An 18,835-nucleotide genomic window follows, 5' to 3' on the forward strand; every position below is an offset into this window, starting at 1 on the left:
TATAGATTCAACACTGTCCCCATCAAGCTACTAACGGCCTTCTTCCCAGATCTGGAAAAAACCACCTCAAACTTCATATGGAACAAAAAGAGAGCCCACATAGCCAAGACAATTCTAAGCAAAAAGAACAAAGCTGGAGGTATCATGCTGCCTGACTTCAAACTATACTACAATGCTACAGTAATCAAAACAGCATGGTACTGGTACCAAAACAGAGATATAGACCAATGGAATAGAACAGAGGCCTCGGAGGCAATGCCACACATCTGCAACCATCTGATCTTTGACAAACCTGACAAAAATAAGCACTGGGGAAAGGATTCCCTATTTAGTAAATGGTGTTGGGAAAACTGACTAGCCATGTGCAGAAAGCAGAAACTGGACCCCTTCGACATCTTACACTAAAATTAACTCCAGATGGATTAAAGACTTAAAAATAAGACTTAACACCATAAAAACCTTAGAATAAAACCTAGGCAAAACCATTCAGGACATAGGTATAGGGAAGGACTTCATGACCAAAACACCAAAAGCATTGGCAGCAAAAGCCAAAATAGACACATGGGATCTAATTAAACTCCAGAGCTTCTTTCTGCACAGCAGAAGGAACAATCATTAGAGTGAACCGGCAACCAATGGAATGAGAAAAAATTTTTGCAATCTATTCATCTGACAACTGACTTATATCCAAAATCTACAAAGAACTAAAGCAGATTTATAAGAAAAAAAACCCATTCAAAAGTGGGCAAAGGATATGAACCGACACCTTTCAAAAGAAGACATATATGAGGCCAAAAAACTTATGAAAAAATGCTCATCTATGATGTTTGTTGTGGGCTTTTAATAAAACAAAATGCTCATCATCACTGGTCATTAGAGAAATGCAAATCAAAACTACATTGAGATATCATCTCACACCAGTTAGAACGGCGATCATTAAAAAATCTGGAGACAACAGATACTGGAGAGATGTGGAGAAATAGGAACAGATGCTTGGTGGGAGTATAAGTTAGTTCAACCATTGTGGAAGACAGTGTGGCGATTCCTCAAGGACCTAGAAATAGAAATTCCATTTGGCCTAGTAATCCCATTACTGGGTATATACCCAAAGGATTATAAATTGTTCTATAATAAAGACATATGCACACATATGTTCATTGCAACACTGTTTACAACAGCAAAGACCTGGAACCAACCCAAACGCCCATCGATGATAGACTGGACAGGGAAAATGTGGCACATATACACCATGGAATACTATGCAGCCATCAAAAACGATGAGTTTGTGTCCTTTGTAGGGACATGGATCAACCTGGAAACCATCATTCTCAGCAAACTGACACAAGAACAGAAAATCAAACACCACATGTTCTCACTCATAGGTGGGTGTTGAACAATGAGAACACATGGACACAGGGAGGGGAGCATCGCACATTGGGGTCTGTGGGGGGTGTCTAGGGGAGGGAGAGTGGAGGGGTAGGGAGTTGGGGAGGGATAACATGGGGAGAAATGCCAGATATAGGTGATGGGGATGGAAGGAGCAAACCACATTGCCATGTGTGTACCTATGCAACAGTTCTGTATGTTTTACACATGTACCCCAGAACCTAAAGTGCAGTGAAAAAATATATATTATTTGTGTGTGTGTGTGTGTGTGTGTGTGTGTGTGTGTATAAAATAAAGTGGGAAAAAAGAAAAATAAATGTTGCGGGCATTCCAGTGCAAAAGGTTCCTTAGGAAATAGTCAGAACCCAATAACTCCACATACAGTTTTTGATTCAGGGTCTTAGAAATGTTCAAAGCAAGTAAATTTAGGGAGGAAGTATTAAGTGCCAACTTTGGTTCTTGCTTGCATGACATCAGCAAAATGAAAGGGAAATAATAATAGATTTTGTTAATAATTCAAGGCAGTAAAGAAAATATGATGTGGGAAAATGAAGGCATTTGGAGTTCAAGCTGAGTCTGAATACTGCCGTTGTTGCTTAACAGCAGCATGCCCCTGGGAAGAGGAAAGCAGGGAACATTTATCAAGTACCTGTCATGTGCTAGGTGCTTTGCATGTCTTCATCTCGTAATTGTTGTAATGAGCTTCACTGATATATACAGTATCATACCCACTTTAAGATGAGAAACTGGAAGTTCTGAGAAGATAAGCATCATTTGTCTGGTGTGTGACCAGCCAGGATTGGACCCTGGGGCTGACACTGCTCCCTTTCCGGGTGTTGTCTGAAGTGGAAATAAGACCACAGTGTCTGAGTTAAAATCACACATGCATGCATGCACACGTGTACACACACACACACACACACACACACACACACACACACACACGACTTCTGCTATTTATTCAAAAATTCAGGAAAAATACAAAGGGAGCAACTGTCAGCTAGAAATTGGGCAACAACCATGCCTCAGTCCTGGAACATTAGTTTTATGAGTTGGGTTTTATATTTTATTATAAACCCATACTTTTCCAGGGCCTGCTTTGTGATCCACTGGGGAAGGAAGACTTTGTCTTCACAAGCAGCCTTTAAAAGGGCAATAATAACATATATTTGCAAAGTGATTCAAGTATGTGTTTTAAAGAGAGGGAGATAGTACATGTAACTGAGGTAGGTCAGACATATATTTGAAACCAAACACTGGGTGCGGTGGCTCATGCCTGCAATCCAAGCCCTTTTGGAGGCTGAAACAGGAGGATTGCTTAAGGCCAGGAATTTGAGATCAGCCTGGACAACACGGTGAGACCCTGTCTCTACAAAAATAAAAATTAAAAAAAGAAACCAAGTGCAAATACATGTTATCAGAACAAGGAGAATCATAGTAAACAGCTGTAACTTCTACAGCTCAAAGAGATTCATCTCCACTTTTGAAAAGGAGTCACAATATTCATCCAAGAGAAAGAAACCTCTTTGTTAAAATGGATGTGGTGAGAATTACATGAGATGACATAGGTGAAGTGCCCTGTCCAGCACCTGCCATGTGGGAAATTCTTGCTAAATGGTAGCATCGGTGAATTTTGTTGTCATTAATATTACTTGAATCTAAGTTGTAAGTATGTGAAGAACATGGCAGGCTTAAGATTGTTTGTTTTTTCTTGTGTGGGTGACCTTAAGGACAGAAGTGAGGCACCATACGGTCCCTGGCTGATTATTCTGTGTTCCCAAAAGTCCAGGGCATTCATCTTGTGACCAGGAGCTGTTGTTGCCTTTAGCCAGGCTCCCTCTAAGCCCCTGTTTATGGCTGATAGTCAGGTCCTAAGGTGTGTTTGACAGGTATGGCCTATCAGACGTGACTGCAAGAAGCCAGTTTTGCCTTGGCTGTTTCAATGCTCCCTTCCCTCACTTTCCTAGGAGACCCCTGATCAACGTCTATTGCAGCTGCTGGGCAGCTGCTTCTTACTAAAGAAAGATCTTATGAAAACTCTAGGTGAATGGCAAAAAACCAATGCTATTAGTCATACTGAGACCTAGTAGGAATTAAAAGGAGGTCTTGTAACTTGTAGGTGGAGAACTTTAGAATCTGCTACCTTTCCTCCAGGCTCTGTCAGGGCTTCTCAAGGCACACACTGAGAATGCTGGGCATTTGGATGATGGCTTCGTCTTGGTCCATTTTTGTAGCACCAAGTAATCCTGTTAGTTTGCTCCTGTTATGTCCAGCTTTCATCCCTTGCCTAGAGCCAGCTTTACTGATAAATAAAATTTAGATAATTCAGTTCTTCAAATTATAATGTTAAACCTAGTGGAAAAAAATAGACGAGGCCCCTGAACAAGATATTAAAGGGGACCTCTCCTCCTGCCTGCTTTTGGTTGTATGAGTGATGGGAGGGGCCAACTTCAGGACAGAATCTGAGGTCATCCCAGAAGCTTCTCTGGTTGCAGTAGCCTTCGACTGGGACTTTGCCTCACACCAGGAATGGTTGATGTCATGTGACCAGTGAAAGCTGAGATTTATTTTTAAGCTAGATTTTAAGTTAGCCTGGAGCCCTGGCATCACGACTGTGGGGGGATGAGTTCAGCTGATTAAAACATTTCTGTGCCCTTTCAGACAATTTGCATTGTAAGAAGGACTTCTGGTCTTAGAGAAGCTGGGAGAGTGGCAGTGGATTTCTTTTGGCACAGAAATCCTGGGAAACATGGCCAGAGTTGTGGAGAAAAGTATTCCATTATCACCCTCACTTCTATTAGCCCCAGGCTGCACCATCACCTACAAACCCAGCCCTCCTTTCCACTTGGTGACGATGGGAACAGCCTTACCCACCTTCATGTCCCTGTTCCCATTCGATCCCCTGGTGTGTTTTGCATCCCGACTAGAATCATTGTTGAAATTCATTCTGTGCTTCCTAGGAACTAGCCAGCTGTGGATGGAGTAAGAAGGAGAAACACAGTCTTGCCCCTAACGTTGTGGCCTTTACTCGGAGGTTTAACCAGGTAAGCAACACCCTTGCATGTGCCTATCCAGAGAGTAATCTGCTGCTGTCCCCTATGGGCTGCGAGCGCTCCCCCCCCCACCCAGCTGTCTCCCAAGCACCTGGCCCCAGATTCTCCTGCTTTCCTGCTTCTCTTCTTGAGTACCCACCTTTATCCAGTTTTGTGCCATTATAGTCCATTTTCACAAAGTAGATGGAACTGAGCATGCCTTTCCTATGCTTAAATCACTTCAGTGACTTCCAGTTTCACTTAAGCTAAGGTTCAGTTACCTAATATGCTTTGCAAGATTCAACATGGTGGGTCTAGCTTCTTTCCACCCCTGCAGCCTCATCTCTTTTCCCTTTTCCTGTCCTGCCTTCTCTTAGCTGATATACCTTATCTCTGTCCTGTCAGGCTCCATGTGTACTGTCTTCACAGCCCAGAATCCTTCCTCCCTGTTCAACTTCCAATCAGATCTCAGCCTGAATATCATCTCTTCAGGAGTCTTCCCTGAATCCCCAGCCTCTATGAGGTCACCTGGTCGCACATCCCCACGTTGTACCCTGTACTCTGTGTGGTCCTTTATTAGTCTGTCCTCATGTTGTATAACTCTGTAGTCTTTACCTTCATTGCTGTCCTGGGAGGCCCATAAGCATGTCTATCTTGTTCATCACTGTGTCTCCCACCATCTTGCCCCATGTCAGGCATATCATAGAGCTTCATTAACTATATATGGAACGAATAGATGAGGTGCTCGGGAAGTACTTTTTAAATTGAATTTCCTTGAATTCCTGATGGCCTGGTCCCTGGCCCTGCCCTACTTTAAACTGACTTGGTCCAACCAGAACCTGTGCTTCAGGTATGAAGATCTGGAATGACAATTGGAGACTTGGATCAACTGAGGGAGGTAGGGTATATTTCTCAGCCAGACCTGCATGATCTTCAAGAGAAAGCACCCAAACCAAAGCCTCAGGTTGTACTGTTGACAAGTTTTCTTCGTTCTTATTTTTCTGGTTTCAAATGAGGCCAGTGGCTTAGAGGTTGCGTAGCAGGTATGACTTGCCCTATGGTTGATGGGTTCCCTTTGGACCCTCCCTCCAGCGGGGCCTTCTGTCTCGGAAATGCTTGGTCTTGTGCATCACTGTTGCTCAACCCTCTCCAGGCTTCGTCAGCCTTGAACTTCCTCCCCAAGTCCAGCGGGATCCTCAGAGGGGCACCAGCTTGTAGTTTGAAGATTGAGTCTGGAGTTGGCATTATTATTATTTGATGAGATCTAGTAGGAACCAAGAAAGACCTAGGTGCATCTGGAATAGGGGCTGCACACTGTTTGTTTTGAAAAGAGAAGTTCCAAAGCCTTTTGCTTCTTTTTTCATTGTTTTGAAAAATCGTCTCTTTTCAACTGAGCTCAGTCTTTCGGAAAAAAAAAAGTGTGAGAATTTTGTCAGGGGATTCATAGTTTCCTCAGCAAACTATTTGACTGCGTGCCAACTCAGTCCCCACCTCTGACCAGCCATAGAGCTCCCAGAGGAGGGGCTGCTGGGGGCTCTGATGTAATGTGCTTTGCATGCGGATGCCAGGTCAGCTTGGCAAAGGCAATGTAGTTTGTTCTATGAACAATTGCATTGTATCCAGCTCAGACCAAGTGATGAAATGAGCCAGAAGCAAGGTCACATTTTTTTTTTTTTCAAACAGTGCTCTGGGAAATGGTCTTTCTGCTGGGCCATCAGCCCCTCAGAGAGGCAACAACTCCTGGCCAAAGCCCTGGTAGCTCTGGTTTGAAAACTGGCCAGAGGCCAGGCCTGGTCAGCCATTGGGGCTGCCTTCTTTGAGATGAAGTCGTTGGCGTCCCTTCCTGGCAGAACTTTTTTATGTGATAACAAGACTGTTCAGACTCCCAAGTAAAAGAAAGCTTACCTGTCTGAGCTTCAGCTTCCTTTTCTGTAACTGAGAATAATAGTAGTACTCTCCTTGCACAATTGTTATGAAGAATAAATGGAATATGAAGAGCTTTAGCACAATGTCTGGCATGTAGTAAGCATCCAGCTGTTTTGGGAGAAGACAAGAGAAATGTGAAGATCAGCTGATTGGGAGGAGGTTGCCAGGGGATTTGAGGCTTCTTGTGGCCAAACAGAAACCCAGAGGCTAGTGCTTGCCTGCTTCTCCCTGGCATCAGAGTCCCTTGGAATTTGCTCAGAGAGTGGCTGAGATGGAAGAGTTTGGCCAAGTTCACTAAAGGTCTTTTCTGAGCCAGGCCTATGTTACAACGCCAGGGAATACACCATGTAGCACAGAAGTTGTCAAGTCTTTTTTGGGTCATGGGTTCTTTTGAGAATCTATCACATATGAATGTTACCTTAGAAAAAATGCACAGATATACAAATTTGCATTTAATTTTAGGGTGTTCACTGCCGTCCTGAAGTTTATGTATGGACATTTATGGGTCTGTGGACAGTAGGCTGAGAAACTGTGATCTCAGGGAGTCCAGCAGGCCTGGGTTTGAGTCTTACCTTGACAACTTTGCTGTATGATCTTGGGTTAGCTTTTGGCCTCACTCAGCCTCATTATCCTTATTTATAAAACAGGAAGAATCATTTCAAGTGGTTTTTGAAGACTAAACAAGAATCATGAATATAAATGGTAAACATTCCATGTAAGCTTAAACAAAGGGGGCAGAGTAATGGGAGCTGTGAGCTGAAAGGAAGTTTAAGACCAGACCAAGAGGTTTGGGCCTAAGTGCAAGGTTGGGCTTGTATCACAAAGACGCTGAACATTTTGGAAAAGGTGAAGAGGGAATTGGGAAAAACTTGGTTCTAGTCTAGGCTCTGCTGCTAACCTCCTTTAAGGCCCTTCCTCTCTTTGGGTCTCAGGACCTTTTTATATTCATGGAGATTGGACAGGGCCAAATGTTCACAGCTTTTCTCATGGACACATTTGTGTAGTTCCTAAAGACTGAAACCCCAGCTCAAGCTCATGTAAGCACAAAAGAGAGCTTTATGGCTTATGTATAATAACTAAGTCTAGGGAGATACTGACTTCAAATATGCTGAATTTAGGCAGCAGGGACAGTACCATCCGAACTTCGTCTTGCTCTCTTCACCTCCAGGTTCCGCTTACCTCTGAGCTGGTTCTACCTCAGGTAGCCTCCCAGTGTGGTTGCAGGATGGCTAGCAACAATTCTAGGCTTGTATCATATTCTGAGGGCAACCCCAGGAGAAAAGACCTGCTTCTTTTTCAGTAGCTCTATCTGATGTCCTGGAATTGAGACTCAGTGGTTCAGATTGCCCTGGCTTGTGGCCCATCTTGTTTGTTATGATCTAATTACTCTGACCAGAAAGACATGAAGCTCTGATTGGCCAGGCCTTGGGAAACAGACCTTCCTATGGAGGAGAGGTGGTGGGCCTCGGTCACATGCACTGAGAATGGAGGAGGGGTCTTTCCTCAGGGAAAATCTGGGTGTTCTGGAAGGAAGAAGCTAAGAATGAGGGCCAGAAAGGAAGACAGATACCTGTCATAGATCCTCTTTTCTCTTGTCCTCTTCCAGTCTGCTTTGAGCTTTCTGCCTGATCCATTCTGTTGATACCTTGTCACTCTCAAGTCCTGCCTGCCCTCTGAACTCCCATGCTCATGAGCCTAGTCACTGAATGTTCCTGCTTCCTCATGGCTCTCATGGCTTTAGTCAAAACTATTTTAAAAACATTTATTGAGCACTTATGCTGAACTTGTTGAATCAAATACTATGCTAAGCATTTTACCCATGTTATCTAATTCTTTTTTCACGTGCCTAATGAGATAGATATTTTACACTCATTTCATATATAAGGAAACCGAGGCTCTGGAAAGGCTGGAGTGTAGTGGTGTGATCTCAGCCTCCTGCAACTTCTGCCTCCCAGATTTGGCTCACTGCAACCTCTGCCTCCTGGATTTAAGCAGTTCTCCTGCTTCGGCCTTCAGAGGAGCTGGGATTTATAGGCATGTGCCACCACGCCCAGCTAATTTTTGTATTTTTAGTGGAGATGGGGTTCCACCATGTTTGCCAGGCTGGTCTTGATCTCCTGACCTCCTGATCTGCCCACCTTGGCCTCCCAAAGTGCTAGGGTTACAGGCATGAGCCACTGTGCCTGGCCAGATTTTCAATTCACTGGGTATATGCCTAGGAACACAAGCTAGATTTTCTCTGTCCCATTTTGTATTCTCACCAGCAATGTATGAGTATATGGCTTCAATCCTTGCCAGCAATTGATATTTTCAACTTTTCTGTGTTTTAGGCATTCTAATATATGTGTAGTAATCTTGCTTTTCTCTGCTTTATCCAGACCACTCTTGGACAGTTATGTCTGGTTCTGGATACCTCACAGGAGGGGTGAGGGTGGGAATTATCTCACAGGAGTGGCATGTAAGTATTACAGTGACTAGAAGAGTGAGGGGAAAGAAAACATGTTATACAGGGATAGGTGGAAGATCTGTGAGTGAGAAGACTCAGGGAGGAGGTTTTCAAGCAATTGAGGAGTTCTTGATGGGGAAGCTGGATTAAACATAATCTATGGGGCCTGATCAATAAGTGCAGGACCCAGGGGTTGGAAATGTGGAGGCAGTTGGCCTTTTCCAAATATAAGGAAGTTCCCTAACCAGGAAGGCTCAGGCTGAGACCAGACAAGGGCTTTATTAGTGTAGAACACCATCCAACTGTCAGGGCAGGGAGAAAGTGGGACCTCTAAGATTCTTTCAAACTAAGCTCTTGGTTTCTAAGAAAACTGTGAATGGGCTTCTGAGAAGTTTGTGGCAAAAGTAGGCTTTTCATAAGAAATAATAGTATTTTTAAACCTGGATTTTTCTTTCTTTTTTTTTTTTTGTTTGTTTTATTCTTTGATTGTTTTTATTTGTGGTTGGTTAACCAAATAAAGTTTTCTGTGTCCATAGCTATTCTGGTTTTTTAAAAAAAAAATATATATTTTATTGCACTTTAGGTTCTGGGGTACATGTGCAGAACATGCAGGATTGTTGCTTAGGTACCTGCATGGCAATGTGGTTTGCTGCCTCCATTCCCACCTCACCTATATCTGGCGTTTCTCCCCATATTATCCCTCCCCATCTGCCCTACCACCTGCTGTCCCTCCCTTAGCCCCCCCTGAACAGACCCCAGTGTGTGATGCTCCCCTCCCTGTGTCCATGTGTTCTTACTGTTCAACACCCACCTAGAGTGAGAACATGTGGTGTTTGATTTTCTGTTCTTGTGTCAGTTTGCTGAGACTGATGGTCTCCAGATTCATTCATGTTCCTAGAAAGGACACAAACTCATCATTTTTGATGGTTGCATAGTATTCCATGGTGTATATGTGCCACATTTCCCTTGTCCAGTCTATCATCGATGGGCATTTGGGTTGGTTCCAGGTTTTTGCTATTGTAAGCAGTGCTGCAGTGAACATACATGTGCATGTGTCTTTATAATAGAACAATTTATAATCCTTTAGATATATACCCAGGAATGGGATTGCTGGGTCAAATGGAATTTCTATTTCCAGGTACTTGAGGAATTGCCACACTGTCTTCCACAATGATTTAACTAATTTACACTCCCACCAACAGTGTAAATGTGCTCCACATCTCCTCGAGCATCTGTTGTCTCCAGATTTTTTTTTTTTTTTTGAGATGGAGTTTCACTCTTGTTACCCAGGCTGGAGTGTAATGGTGCGATCTCGGCTCACCGCAACCTCCGCCTCCTGGGTTCAGGCAATTCTCCTGCCTCAGCCTCCTGAGGAGCTGGGATTACAGGCACGCGCCACAATACCCAGCTAATTTTTGTATTTTTAGTAAAGACGGGGTTTCACCATGTTGACCAGGATGGTCTCGATCTCTTGACCTCGTGATCCACCCACCTCGGCCTCCCAAAGTGCTGGGATTATAGGCGTGAGCCACCACGGCCGGCCTGTCTCCAGATTTTTTCAATGACTGCCATTCTAACTGGCATGAGATGGTATCTCAATGTAGTTTTGATTTGCATTTCTCTAATCACCAGTGATGATGAGCATTTTTTCATATGTTGGTCTCATGTATGTCTTCTTTTGTAAAGTGTCTGTTCATATCCTTCACCCACTTTTGAATGGCTTTTTTTTTCTTATAAATCTGTTTTAGTTCTTTGTAGATTCTAGATACTACCCTTTGTCAGATGGGTAGATTGCAAAAATTTTTTTCCCATTCTGTTGGTTGCCAGTTCCCTCTAATGATTGTTTCTTTTGCTGTACAGAAGCTCTGGAGTTTAATTAGATCCCATTTGTCTATTTTGGCTTTTGTTGCCAATGCTTTTGATGTTTTAGTCATGAAGTCTTTGCCTATGCCTATGTCCTGAATGGTTTTGCCTAGGTTTTCTTCCCGGGTTTTTATGGTGTTAGGTCTTATGTTTAAGTCTTTAATCCATCTGGAGTTAATTTTAGTGTAAGGTGTCAGGAAGGGGTCCAGTTTCTCCCTTCTGCACATGGCTAGTCAGTTTTCCCAACACCATTCGTTAAACAGGGAATCCTTTCCCCATTGCTTATTTTTGTCAGGTTTGTCAAAGATCAGATGGTTGTAGATGTGTGGCATTGCCTCCGAGGCCTCTGTTTTATTCCATTGGTCTATATCTGTGTTTTGGTACCAGTACCATGCTGTTTTGATTTCTGTAGCATTGTAGTATAGTTTGAAGTTAGGCAGCGTGATACCGCCAGCTTTGTTCTTGGCTATGTGGGCTCTCTTTTTGTTCCATATGAAGTTTAAGGTGGTTTTTTCCAGTTCTGTGAAGAGGGTCATAGGTAGCTTGAGGCGGGGGATAGTGTTGAATCTATAAATTAATTTGGGCAGTATAGCCATTTTCACAATATTGATTCTTCCTAACCATGAGCATGGAATGTTTCTCCATCTGTTTGTGTCCTCTTATTTCGTTGTGCAGTGCTTTGTAGTTCTCCTTGAAGAGGTCCTTTACATCATTTGTTGGTTGTATTCCTAGGTATTTTATTCTCTTTGTAGCAATTGTGAATGGCAGTTCATTCCTAATTTGGCTCTCAAGTCTGTTATTGGTGTACAGGAATGTTTGTGATTTCTGCACATTGATTTTGTATCCTAAGACTTTGCTGAAGTTGCTTATTATAAGTTTCAGGAGATTTTTGGTTGAGACAATGGGGTCTTGTAAAGATATAATCATGTTGTCTGCAAATAGAGACAATTTGACTTCCTCCTTTCCTAACTGAATATCCTTTATTTCTTTTTCTTGCCTGATTTCTCTGGCTAAAACTTCCAATACCATATTGATTAGGAGTGGTGAGAGAAGACATCCTTGTCTAGTGCCAGAATTCAAAGGAAATTCTTCCAGTTTTTGTCCATTCAGTATGATATTGGCTGTGAGTTTGTCATAAGTAGCTTTTATTATTTTGAGGTATGTTCTGTTGATACCTAGTTTATTGAGAGTTTTTAACATAAAGTGCTGTTGAATTTTATTGAAGGCCTTCTCTGCATCTTTTGAGATAATCATGTGGTTTTGTCTTTGGTTCTGTTTATATGGTGGATTATGTTTATAGACTTGCATATGTGGAACCAGCCTTGCATCTCCGGGATGAAGCCTACTTGATCGTGATGCATAAGCTTTTTGATGTGCTGTTGCAATCGTTTTGCCAGTATATTATTGAAGATTTTTACATCTATGTTCATTATGGATATTGGCCTGAAGTTTTCTGTTTTTGTTGAGTCTCTGTCAGGTTTTGGTATCAGGATGATGTTGTTCTCATAAAATGATTTGGGAAGGGTTCCCTCTTTTTGGATTGTTTAGAATAGTTTTAGAAGGAGTGGTACCAGCTCCTCTTTGTATGTCTGGTAGAATTCAGCTGTGAACCCATCTGGACCTGGGCTTGTTTTGGTTGGCAGGCTATTAATGGCTGCCTCAACTTCAGCCCTTGTTATGGATCTATTCAGGGTTTTGACTTCTTCCTGGTTTAGGTGTGGGAAGGTGCAAGTGTCCAGGAATTAATCCATTTCTTCCAGGTTTACTGGTTTATGTGCATAGAGTTGTTTGTAGTAATCTCTAATGGTAGTTTGTATTTCTGTGGAATCAGTGGTAATATTCCCTTTATCGTTTTTTATTGCATCTTTTTGATTCTTCCCTCTTTTCTTTTTTCATTAATCTGGCTACTGGTCTATTTTGTTGATCTTTTTAAAAAACCAGCTCCTGGATTTATTGATTTTTTGAAGGGCTTTTTGTGTCTCTATTTCTTTCACTTCTGCTCTTAGTTATTTCCTGTCTTCTGCTAGCTTTTGAGTTTTTTTTTTTATCTTGCTCCTCTAGCTTTTTCAATTTTGATGATAGAGTGTCGATTTTAGATCTTTCCTTGATTCTGATGTGGGCATTTATTGCTATAAATTTTCCTCTAGACACTGCTTTAAATGCATCCCAGAGATTCTGTTACATCATGTCTTTGAAGAACATCTTTGTTTTTCCGTTCATTTCATTGTTTATCCAGTTCAACATTTAGAGCCAGTTGTTCACTTTCCATGAAGTTGTGCAGTTCTGAGTTCGTTTCTTAATCCTGAGTTCTAATTTGATTGTACTGTGGTTTGAGAGACTGTTTGTTATGATTTCCATTCTTTTGCATTTGCTGAGGAGTGATTTCCTTCCAATTATGTAGTCAATTTTAGAGTACGTGTGATGTGCTGAGAAGAATGTATATTCTATGGATTTGTGGTGGAGAGTTCTGTAGATGTCTGTTAGGTTTGCCTGGTCCAGATCTGAGTTCAAGCCCTGGATATCCTTGTTAATTTTTTGTCTCATTGACCTAATATTGACAGTGGAGTGTTAAAGTCTCCCACCATTATTATGTAGGAGTCTAAGTCTCTTTGTAAGTCATTAAGAACTTGCTTTATGTATCTGGGTGCTCCTTTATTGGGTGCATATGTATTTAGGATTGTTAGCTCTTCTTGTTGTATTGATCCTCTACCATTATGTAATGCCCTTCTTTGTCTCTTTTGATCTTTGTTGGTTTAAAGTCTATTTTATCAGAAACTAGGATTGCAACTCCTGCTTTTTTTTTTTCCCTCTCTTTCCATTTGCTTGGTAAATCTTCCTCCTTCCCTTTATTTTAAGCCTATGTATCCTTGCATGTGAGATGGGTTTCCTGGATACGGCCCACCAATGGGTTTTGACTTTTTATCCAATTTGTCAATCTTTGCCTTTTGATTGGGGCATTTAGCCCATTTACATTTAAGGTTAATATTGTTATGTGTGATTTTGATCCTGCCATTTTGATGCTAGCTGGTTGTTTTGGCCATTAGTTGATGCAGTTTCTTCATTGTGTTAATACTCTATACCACTTGGTATGTTTTTGGAGTGGCTAGTACTGGTTGTTCCTTTGTAAGTTTAGTGCTTCTTTCAGGAGCCCTTGTAAGGCAGGCCTGGTGGTGACGAAATCTCTCAGCAATTGCTTGTTCATAAAGGATTTTATTTCTCCTTCACTTATGAAGCTTAGTTTGGCTGGATATGAAATTCTGGGTTGAAAGTTCTTTTCTTTAAGGATGTTGAATATTGGCCCCCACTCTATTCTGGCTTGTAGGGTTTCTGCTGAGAGATCCACTGAGAGTCTGTTGAGCTTCCCTTTGTGGGTAACCCGACCTTTCTGGCTGCTTTTAGCATATTTTCCTTCATTTCAACCCTGGTGAATCTGATGATTATGTTCCTTGCGGTTACTCTTCTTGAGGAATATCTTTGTGGTGTTCTCTGTATCTCCTGGACTTGAATATTGGCCTGTCTTGCTAGGTTGGGGAAGTTCTCCTGGATAATATTTTTAAGAGTGTTTTCCAGCTTGGATTCATTCTCTCCATCACATTCAGGTACACCTATGAAACGCAGATTAGGTCTTTCCACATAATTCCATATTTCTTGGAGGCTATGTTAATTTCTTTTTCCTCTTTTTTCTATAATCTTTCCTTCTCATTTTATTTCATTGAGTTGACCTTTATGTCTGATATCTTTTCTTCTGCTTGGTCGGTCAATTCGGCTATTGAAACTTGTGTATGCTTCATGAAGTTCTTATGTTGTTTTTCAGCTTCATCAGGTCATTTATACTCTTCTCTAAGCTGTGTATTCTCGTTAGCATTTCATCAAACCTTTTTTCAAGGTTCTTAGTTTCTTTGAGTTGGGTTAGAACATGTTTTAGCTCAGAGAAGTTTGTTATTTCACACCGTCTGAAGCCTGTTTCTGTCAATTCATCAGACTCATCCTCCATCCAGGTTTGTTCCCTTGCTGGTGAGGAGTTGTGATCCCTTAGGGGAGGAGATGTGTTCTGGTTTTGAGTGTTTACATCCTTTTTCCTCTGGTTTCTTCCCATCTTTGTGGATTTATCTACCTGTGGTCTTTGTAGTTGGTGACTTTCAGATTAGGTCTGTGAATGGACATCTTTTTTGTTGATGATGAAGCTATTTCTTTCTGTTTTTTAGTTTTCCTTCTAACAGGCCTCTCTGCTGTAAGACTGCTGGAGGTCCACTCCAGACCCTGCTTGCCTGGGGATCACCTGTGGCAGCTACAGAACAGTAAGGGTTTCTGCCAGTTTCTTCTGTTATCTTCATCCCAGAAGGATGCCTGTCAGATGTCAGCCTGAGCTCTCCTTTATGAGGTAACTCTTTGGATATATGGGGTCAGGAAGCTGCTTGAGGAGACAGTCTTATAGAAGCTCAAGTGCTGAGCTATGAGCTCCATTGTTCCATTCAGAGCTGCTGCTGAGTAGGTATATTTAAGTCTGCTGCAGTGGAACTCATAACCACATTTTTTTTCAGGTGCTCTGTCCTAGGAAGGTCGTGCTTTATTTATAAGTTCCTGACATGCTGCTGCTTTTTTTCAGTGATGCCCTGTCCAGCTAAGAGGTAGTGTAGTCACAATCTGCCAGCAGAGGCATTGCTGAGCTGCTGTGGGCTCAGCCATCTTGGATCCTAAATCCCTTATATTCCATTTTTTTTTATAATTCTGCTGTGGCATTTCCCAGATATCATAGTCCTCAGTAGCTAAATGCCAGTGCTAGCTATACCACTATAACAGTGATAATGATAATAATCGCTTACGTGTATTAAAAGCTTATTAGCGCCATGACCCACTGGGGTTATATTCCAGGGGTGTTTGGCTCCTTTAGCAGTTGAAATCAATTATGTAATCCACTGTATAATAGGCTAGAGTACAAAAATCATATCATTATATCATTTGACCTGAAAAAGCATCTGACAAAGTTCAGTACTAATTCATAGTAATAATAAATACAAAATCTCAGCCAATTAGAAATAGAATAGAACCTCTTCAATTTGATAAAGAGTATCTATAAAAATCTTTCAGCCAACATCTGACGTATATCCTGGACTTGAATATTGGCCTGCCTTGCTAGGTTGGGGAAGTTTCCTGGATAATATCCTGAAGAGTATTTTCCAGCTTGGATTCATTCTCTTCATCACATTCAGGTATACCTATCAAACGTAGATTAGGTATTTTCACATAGTCCCATATTTCTTGGAGACTTTGTTTATTCCTTTTTACCCTTTTTTCTCTAATCATGCCTTCTCGTTTTGTTTCATTGAGTTGATCTTTGACCTCTGATATCCTTTCTTCTGCTTGGTTGATTCAGCTGTTGAAACTTGTGCATGCTTCGCAACGTTCTCATGTGTGTTTTTCACCTCCATCAGTTCACTTATATTCCTCCCTAAGTTGTCCATTCTCATTAGCATTTTGTCAAATCTTTTTTCAAGGTTCTTAGTTTCTTTGCATTGGGTTAGAAAATGTTCTTTTAGCTCACAGACGTTTCTTATTACCCACCTTCTGAAGCCTGATTCTGTCATTTCATCACACTCATTCTCCATCCAGCCTTGTTCTCTTGCTGGTGAGGAGTTGTGATCCCTCGTAGGAGGAGAGGTGTTCTGGTTTCAGGTGTTTTCATCCTTTTTGCACTGGTTTCTTCCATCTTTGTGGATTTATCTACTTGTTGTCTTTGTAGTTGCTGACTTTCAGATTGGATCTCTGAGTGGATGTCCAGTTTGTTGATGATGAAGTTATTTCTGTATTTTAGTTTTCCTTCTAACAGTCTGGCCTGTAGGACTGCTGAGGTCCACTCCAGGCCCTGCTTGCCTGGGGATCACCTGCAGCAGCTGCAGAACAGTAAGGGTTGCAACCAGTTTCTTTTTCTGCTATCTTTGTCCCAGAAGGATACCTACCAAATATCGGTCTGATCTCCCCTTTATGAGGTGACTCTTTGGATATATGGGGGTCAGGGAGCTGCTTGAGGAGACAGTCTGTCCTTTATAGGAGCTCAAGTGCCGAGCTGTGAGCTCCATTGTTCATTCAGAGCTGCTGGGCAGGTACGTTTAAGTCTGCTGCAGAAGAATTCATAAACCCCTTTTTTTCCCAGATGTTCTGTCCCGGGGAATTAGGGCTTTATTTATGAGTTTCTGCTGTGCTGTTGCCTTTTTCTCAGGGCTGCCCTGCCCAGCAAAGAGGCAGCCTAGTCACTGTCTGCCTGCAGAGGCTTTCCTGAGCTGCTGTGGGCTCCTCCCAGCTGCCGTGTGAACTTCCCTGCAGTCCTGTTTATATGGGTGTAGTTAGAACTGCCTCGGCAATGGTGGCCCACCTCTGTAATGGCGGACTCTCTCTGTAATGGCGGGTTTCCTTGGCAACGGCGGGCTGCCTCAGCAGTGGCAGACTACCTCCATAGTGGTGAGTGCCTTGGTAATGGCAGGCTCCCCTTCCCCACAGAGCAGGACCATCCCAGATTCAGCTGTGCTTGCTGTGAAACTCTCAAGCCAGAGGATTTCCAATTGCAGTTTCTTTTGTGGGGGTGGGACCAGCCGAGCCTGATCACCTGGCTCCCTGCCTCAGAGCCTTTTTTTCAGTTGGTCGACTCTCTCTGTTCTAGTCACCTGTTGAAAAGGCGCCAGGATCTGTGTGATTTCCCATGCAGCGACCCAACATGCCAGCTGAAACAGTGGCGCTGAGATTCGTGGCACTTTTTTGCCCAGGAATCTCCTGGCCTGGCTCTCTGTTTCAGTCCCCTTTTTAATCAAATGAATGGGTGACTTTGCCTTACCGGAGCTCCAGTCGCCAGCTAAAAGGGCACCCAGATCAGTGTATTTTGTACAGAGAACCACCATGCTGAGACGCCGGTAAACAGCTGCGCTGGCCAGAACAGCCGCGCCGGTGACCCTTGGGGTTCCTCTGCCTGGGAATCTCCTGGTCTGTGGGCAGTAAAAATCCGTCTGGAAATGCGGCATCCACTCACCTTCTGCACTTTCACTGGGAGCTGCAATCCTCAGCTGCTCCTAATCGGCCATCTTGGATCTTCCCATCCTACGTAATGATAAGATATGGAATACTCTTCCCCTAAGGTTGGGAACAAGGCAAGGATGTGCTTTCTTACCGTTCTGTGCAACATCTTACTGCAAGTCCTGGCTAATGCAGTAAGACAAGAAAATAAATAAAATGTATACAGATTGGAAAGGAACAAGTAAAACGACCTTTATAAATAGGCAAAATGATTATCTAGACAGAAAATCCCAAAGAAATCTCCAAAATTACTCCTGGAACTAAGAAGTGAGTAAGCAAAGCTGCAAGACACAGGCCAGTATACAAAAGACAATTGATTTTCTCTAGACCAGCAATGAGGAATTACAATTTGAAGTTAACAAACAGTACCACTTACAATATCACCAAGAAAACAAAATAAAACTTAGATATGAAGAAAAGCTCATCATCGCTGGTCATTAGAGAAATGCAAATCAAAATCACAATGAGATACCATCTCATGCCAGTTAGAATGGTGATCATTAAAAAGTCCGGTAACATCTTAGGCTGGAGAGGATGTGGAGAAACAGGAACGTTTTACACTGTTGGTGGGAGTGTAAATTAGTTCAAGCATTGTGGAAGATAGTGTGGCGATTACTCAAGGATCTAGAACCAGAAATACCATTTGACTCAGCAATCCCATTATTGGGTATATGTCCCCAAAAAATTGGCCCCATAGGTCAATGGAGCTGATAAATAGACCTACACAAATATCATCAGCTGATCTTTGATAAAGGTACAAGGGCATTCAGTGGAGAAAGGACAAGTAGCGCTGGAAGAATTTAAATATTTTTGTGTATATATAAAGAAAAATGAACCTGGACACAGACCTTAGACCTTTTATAGAAATTAATTTAAAATGGATCATAGGCCTAAATGTAAAAGACAAAACTATAAAACTCTTAGGAGAAAACATAGAAGAAAACCTATATGACCCTAGATTTGTTGATGAGTTATCAAATAAAATACTGAAAGCACAATTCATGAAAGAAAAAATAATTGGGGACTTTATTAAGATTAATTTTTTTCACTCTACAAAAGACATAGTAAAGAAAATTAAAAGACTTACCACAGATTGGGAGAAAATGTTTGCAAAACACAT

At 42.1% G+C, this 18,835-nt stretch overlaps 1 protein-coding gene and 1 long non-coding RNA gene across 51 annotated transcripts in view; both read left to right on the top strand.

Moving 5' to 3' along the window:
- The window catches only part of RALGPS1 (Ral GEF with PH domain and SH3 binding motif 1), a 332,381-nt gene that overhangs the window by 126,218 nt on the left and 187,328 nt on the right, over positions 1-18,835 (top strand). For 49 of the 50 annotated variants that reach the window (XM_054243919.2, XM_054243946.2, XM_078327741.1 and 46 more), the window contains one exon: positions 4,347-4,430. The exons of the other annotated variant lie outside the window; for it this stretch is intronic. In XM_054243919.2, the coding sequence (XP_054099894.1) occupies positions 4,347-4,430 (84 nt within the window). The remainder of the gene's footprint in view (positions 1-4,346; positions 4,431-18,835) is intronic. 50 annotated transcript variants of the gene reach the window in all.
- LOC144576693 (uncharacterized) lies at positions 14,905-15,865 on the top strand. The gene is made up of 3 exons (XR_013519029.1): positions 14,905-15,034; positions 15,195-15,281; positions 15,742-15,865. It is a non-coding gene; the product is annotated as an uncharacterized LOC144576693 (long non-coding RNA).

The sequence above is a fragment of the Callithrix jacchus genome, chromosome 1 (genome assembly GCF_049354715.1).
Source record: "Callithrix jacchus isolate 240 chromosome 1, calJac240_pri, whole genome shotgun sequence".
NCBI classification, from domain to species: domain Eukaryota; kingdom Metazoa; phylum Chordata; class Mammalia; order Primates; family Cebidae; genus Callithrix; species Callithrix jacchus.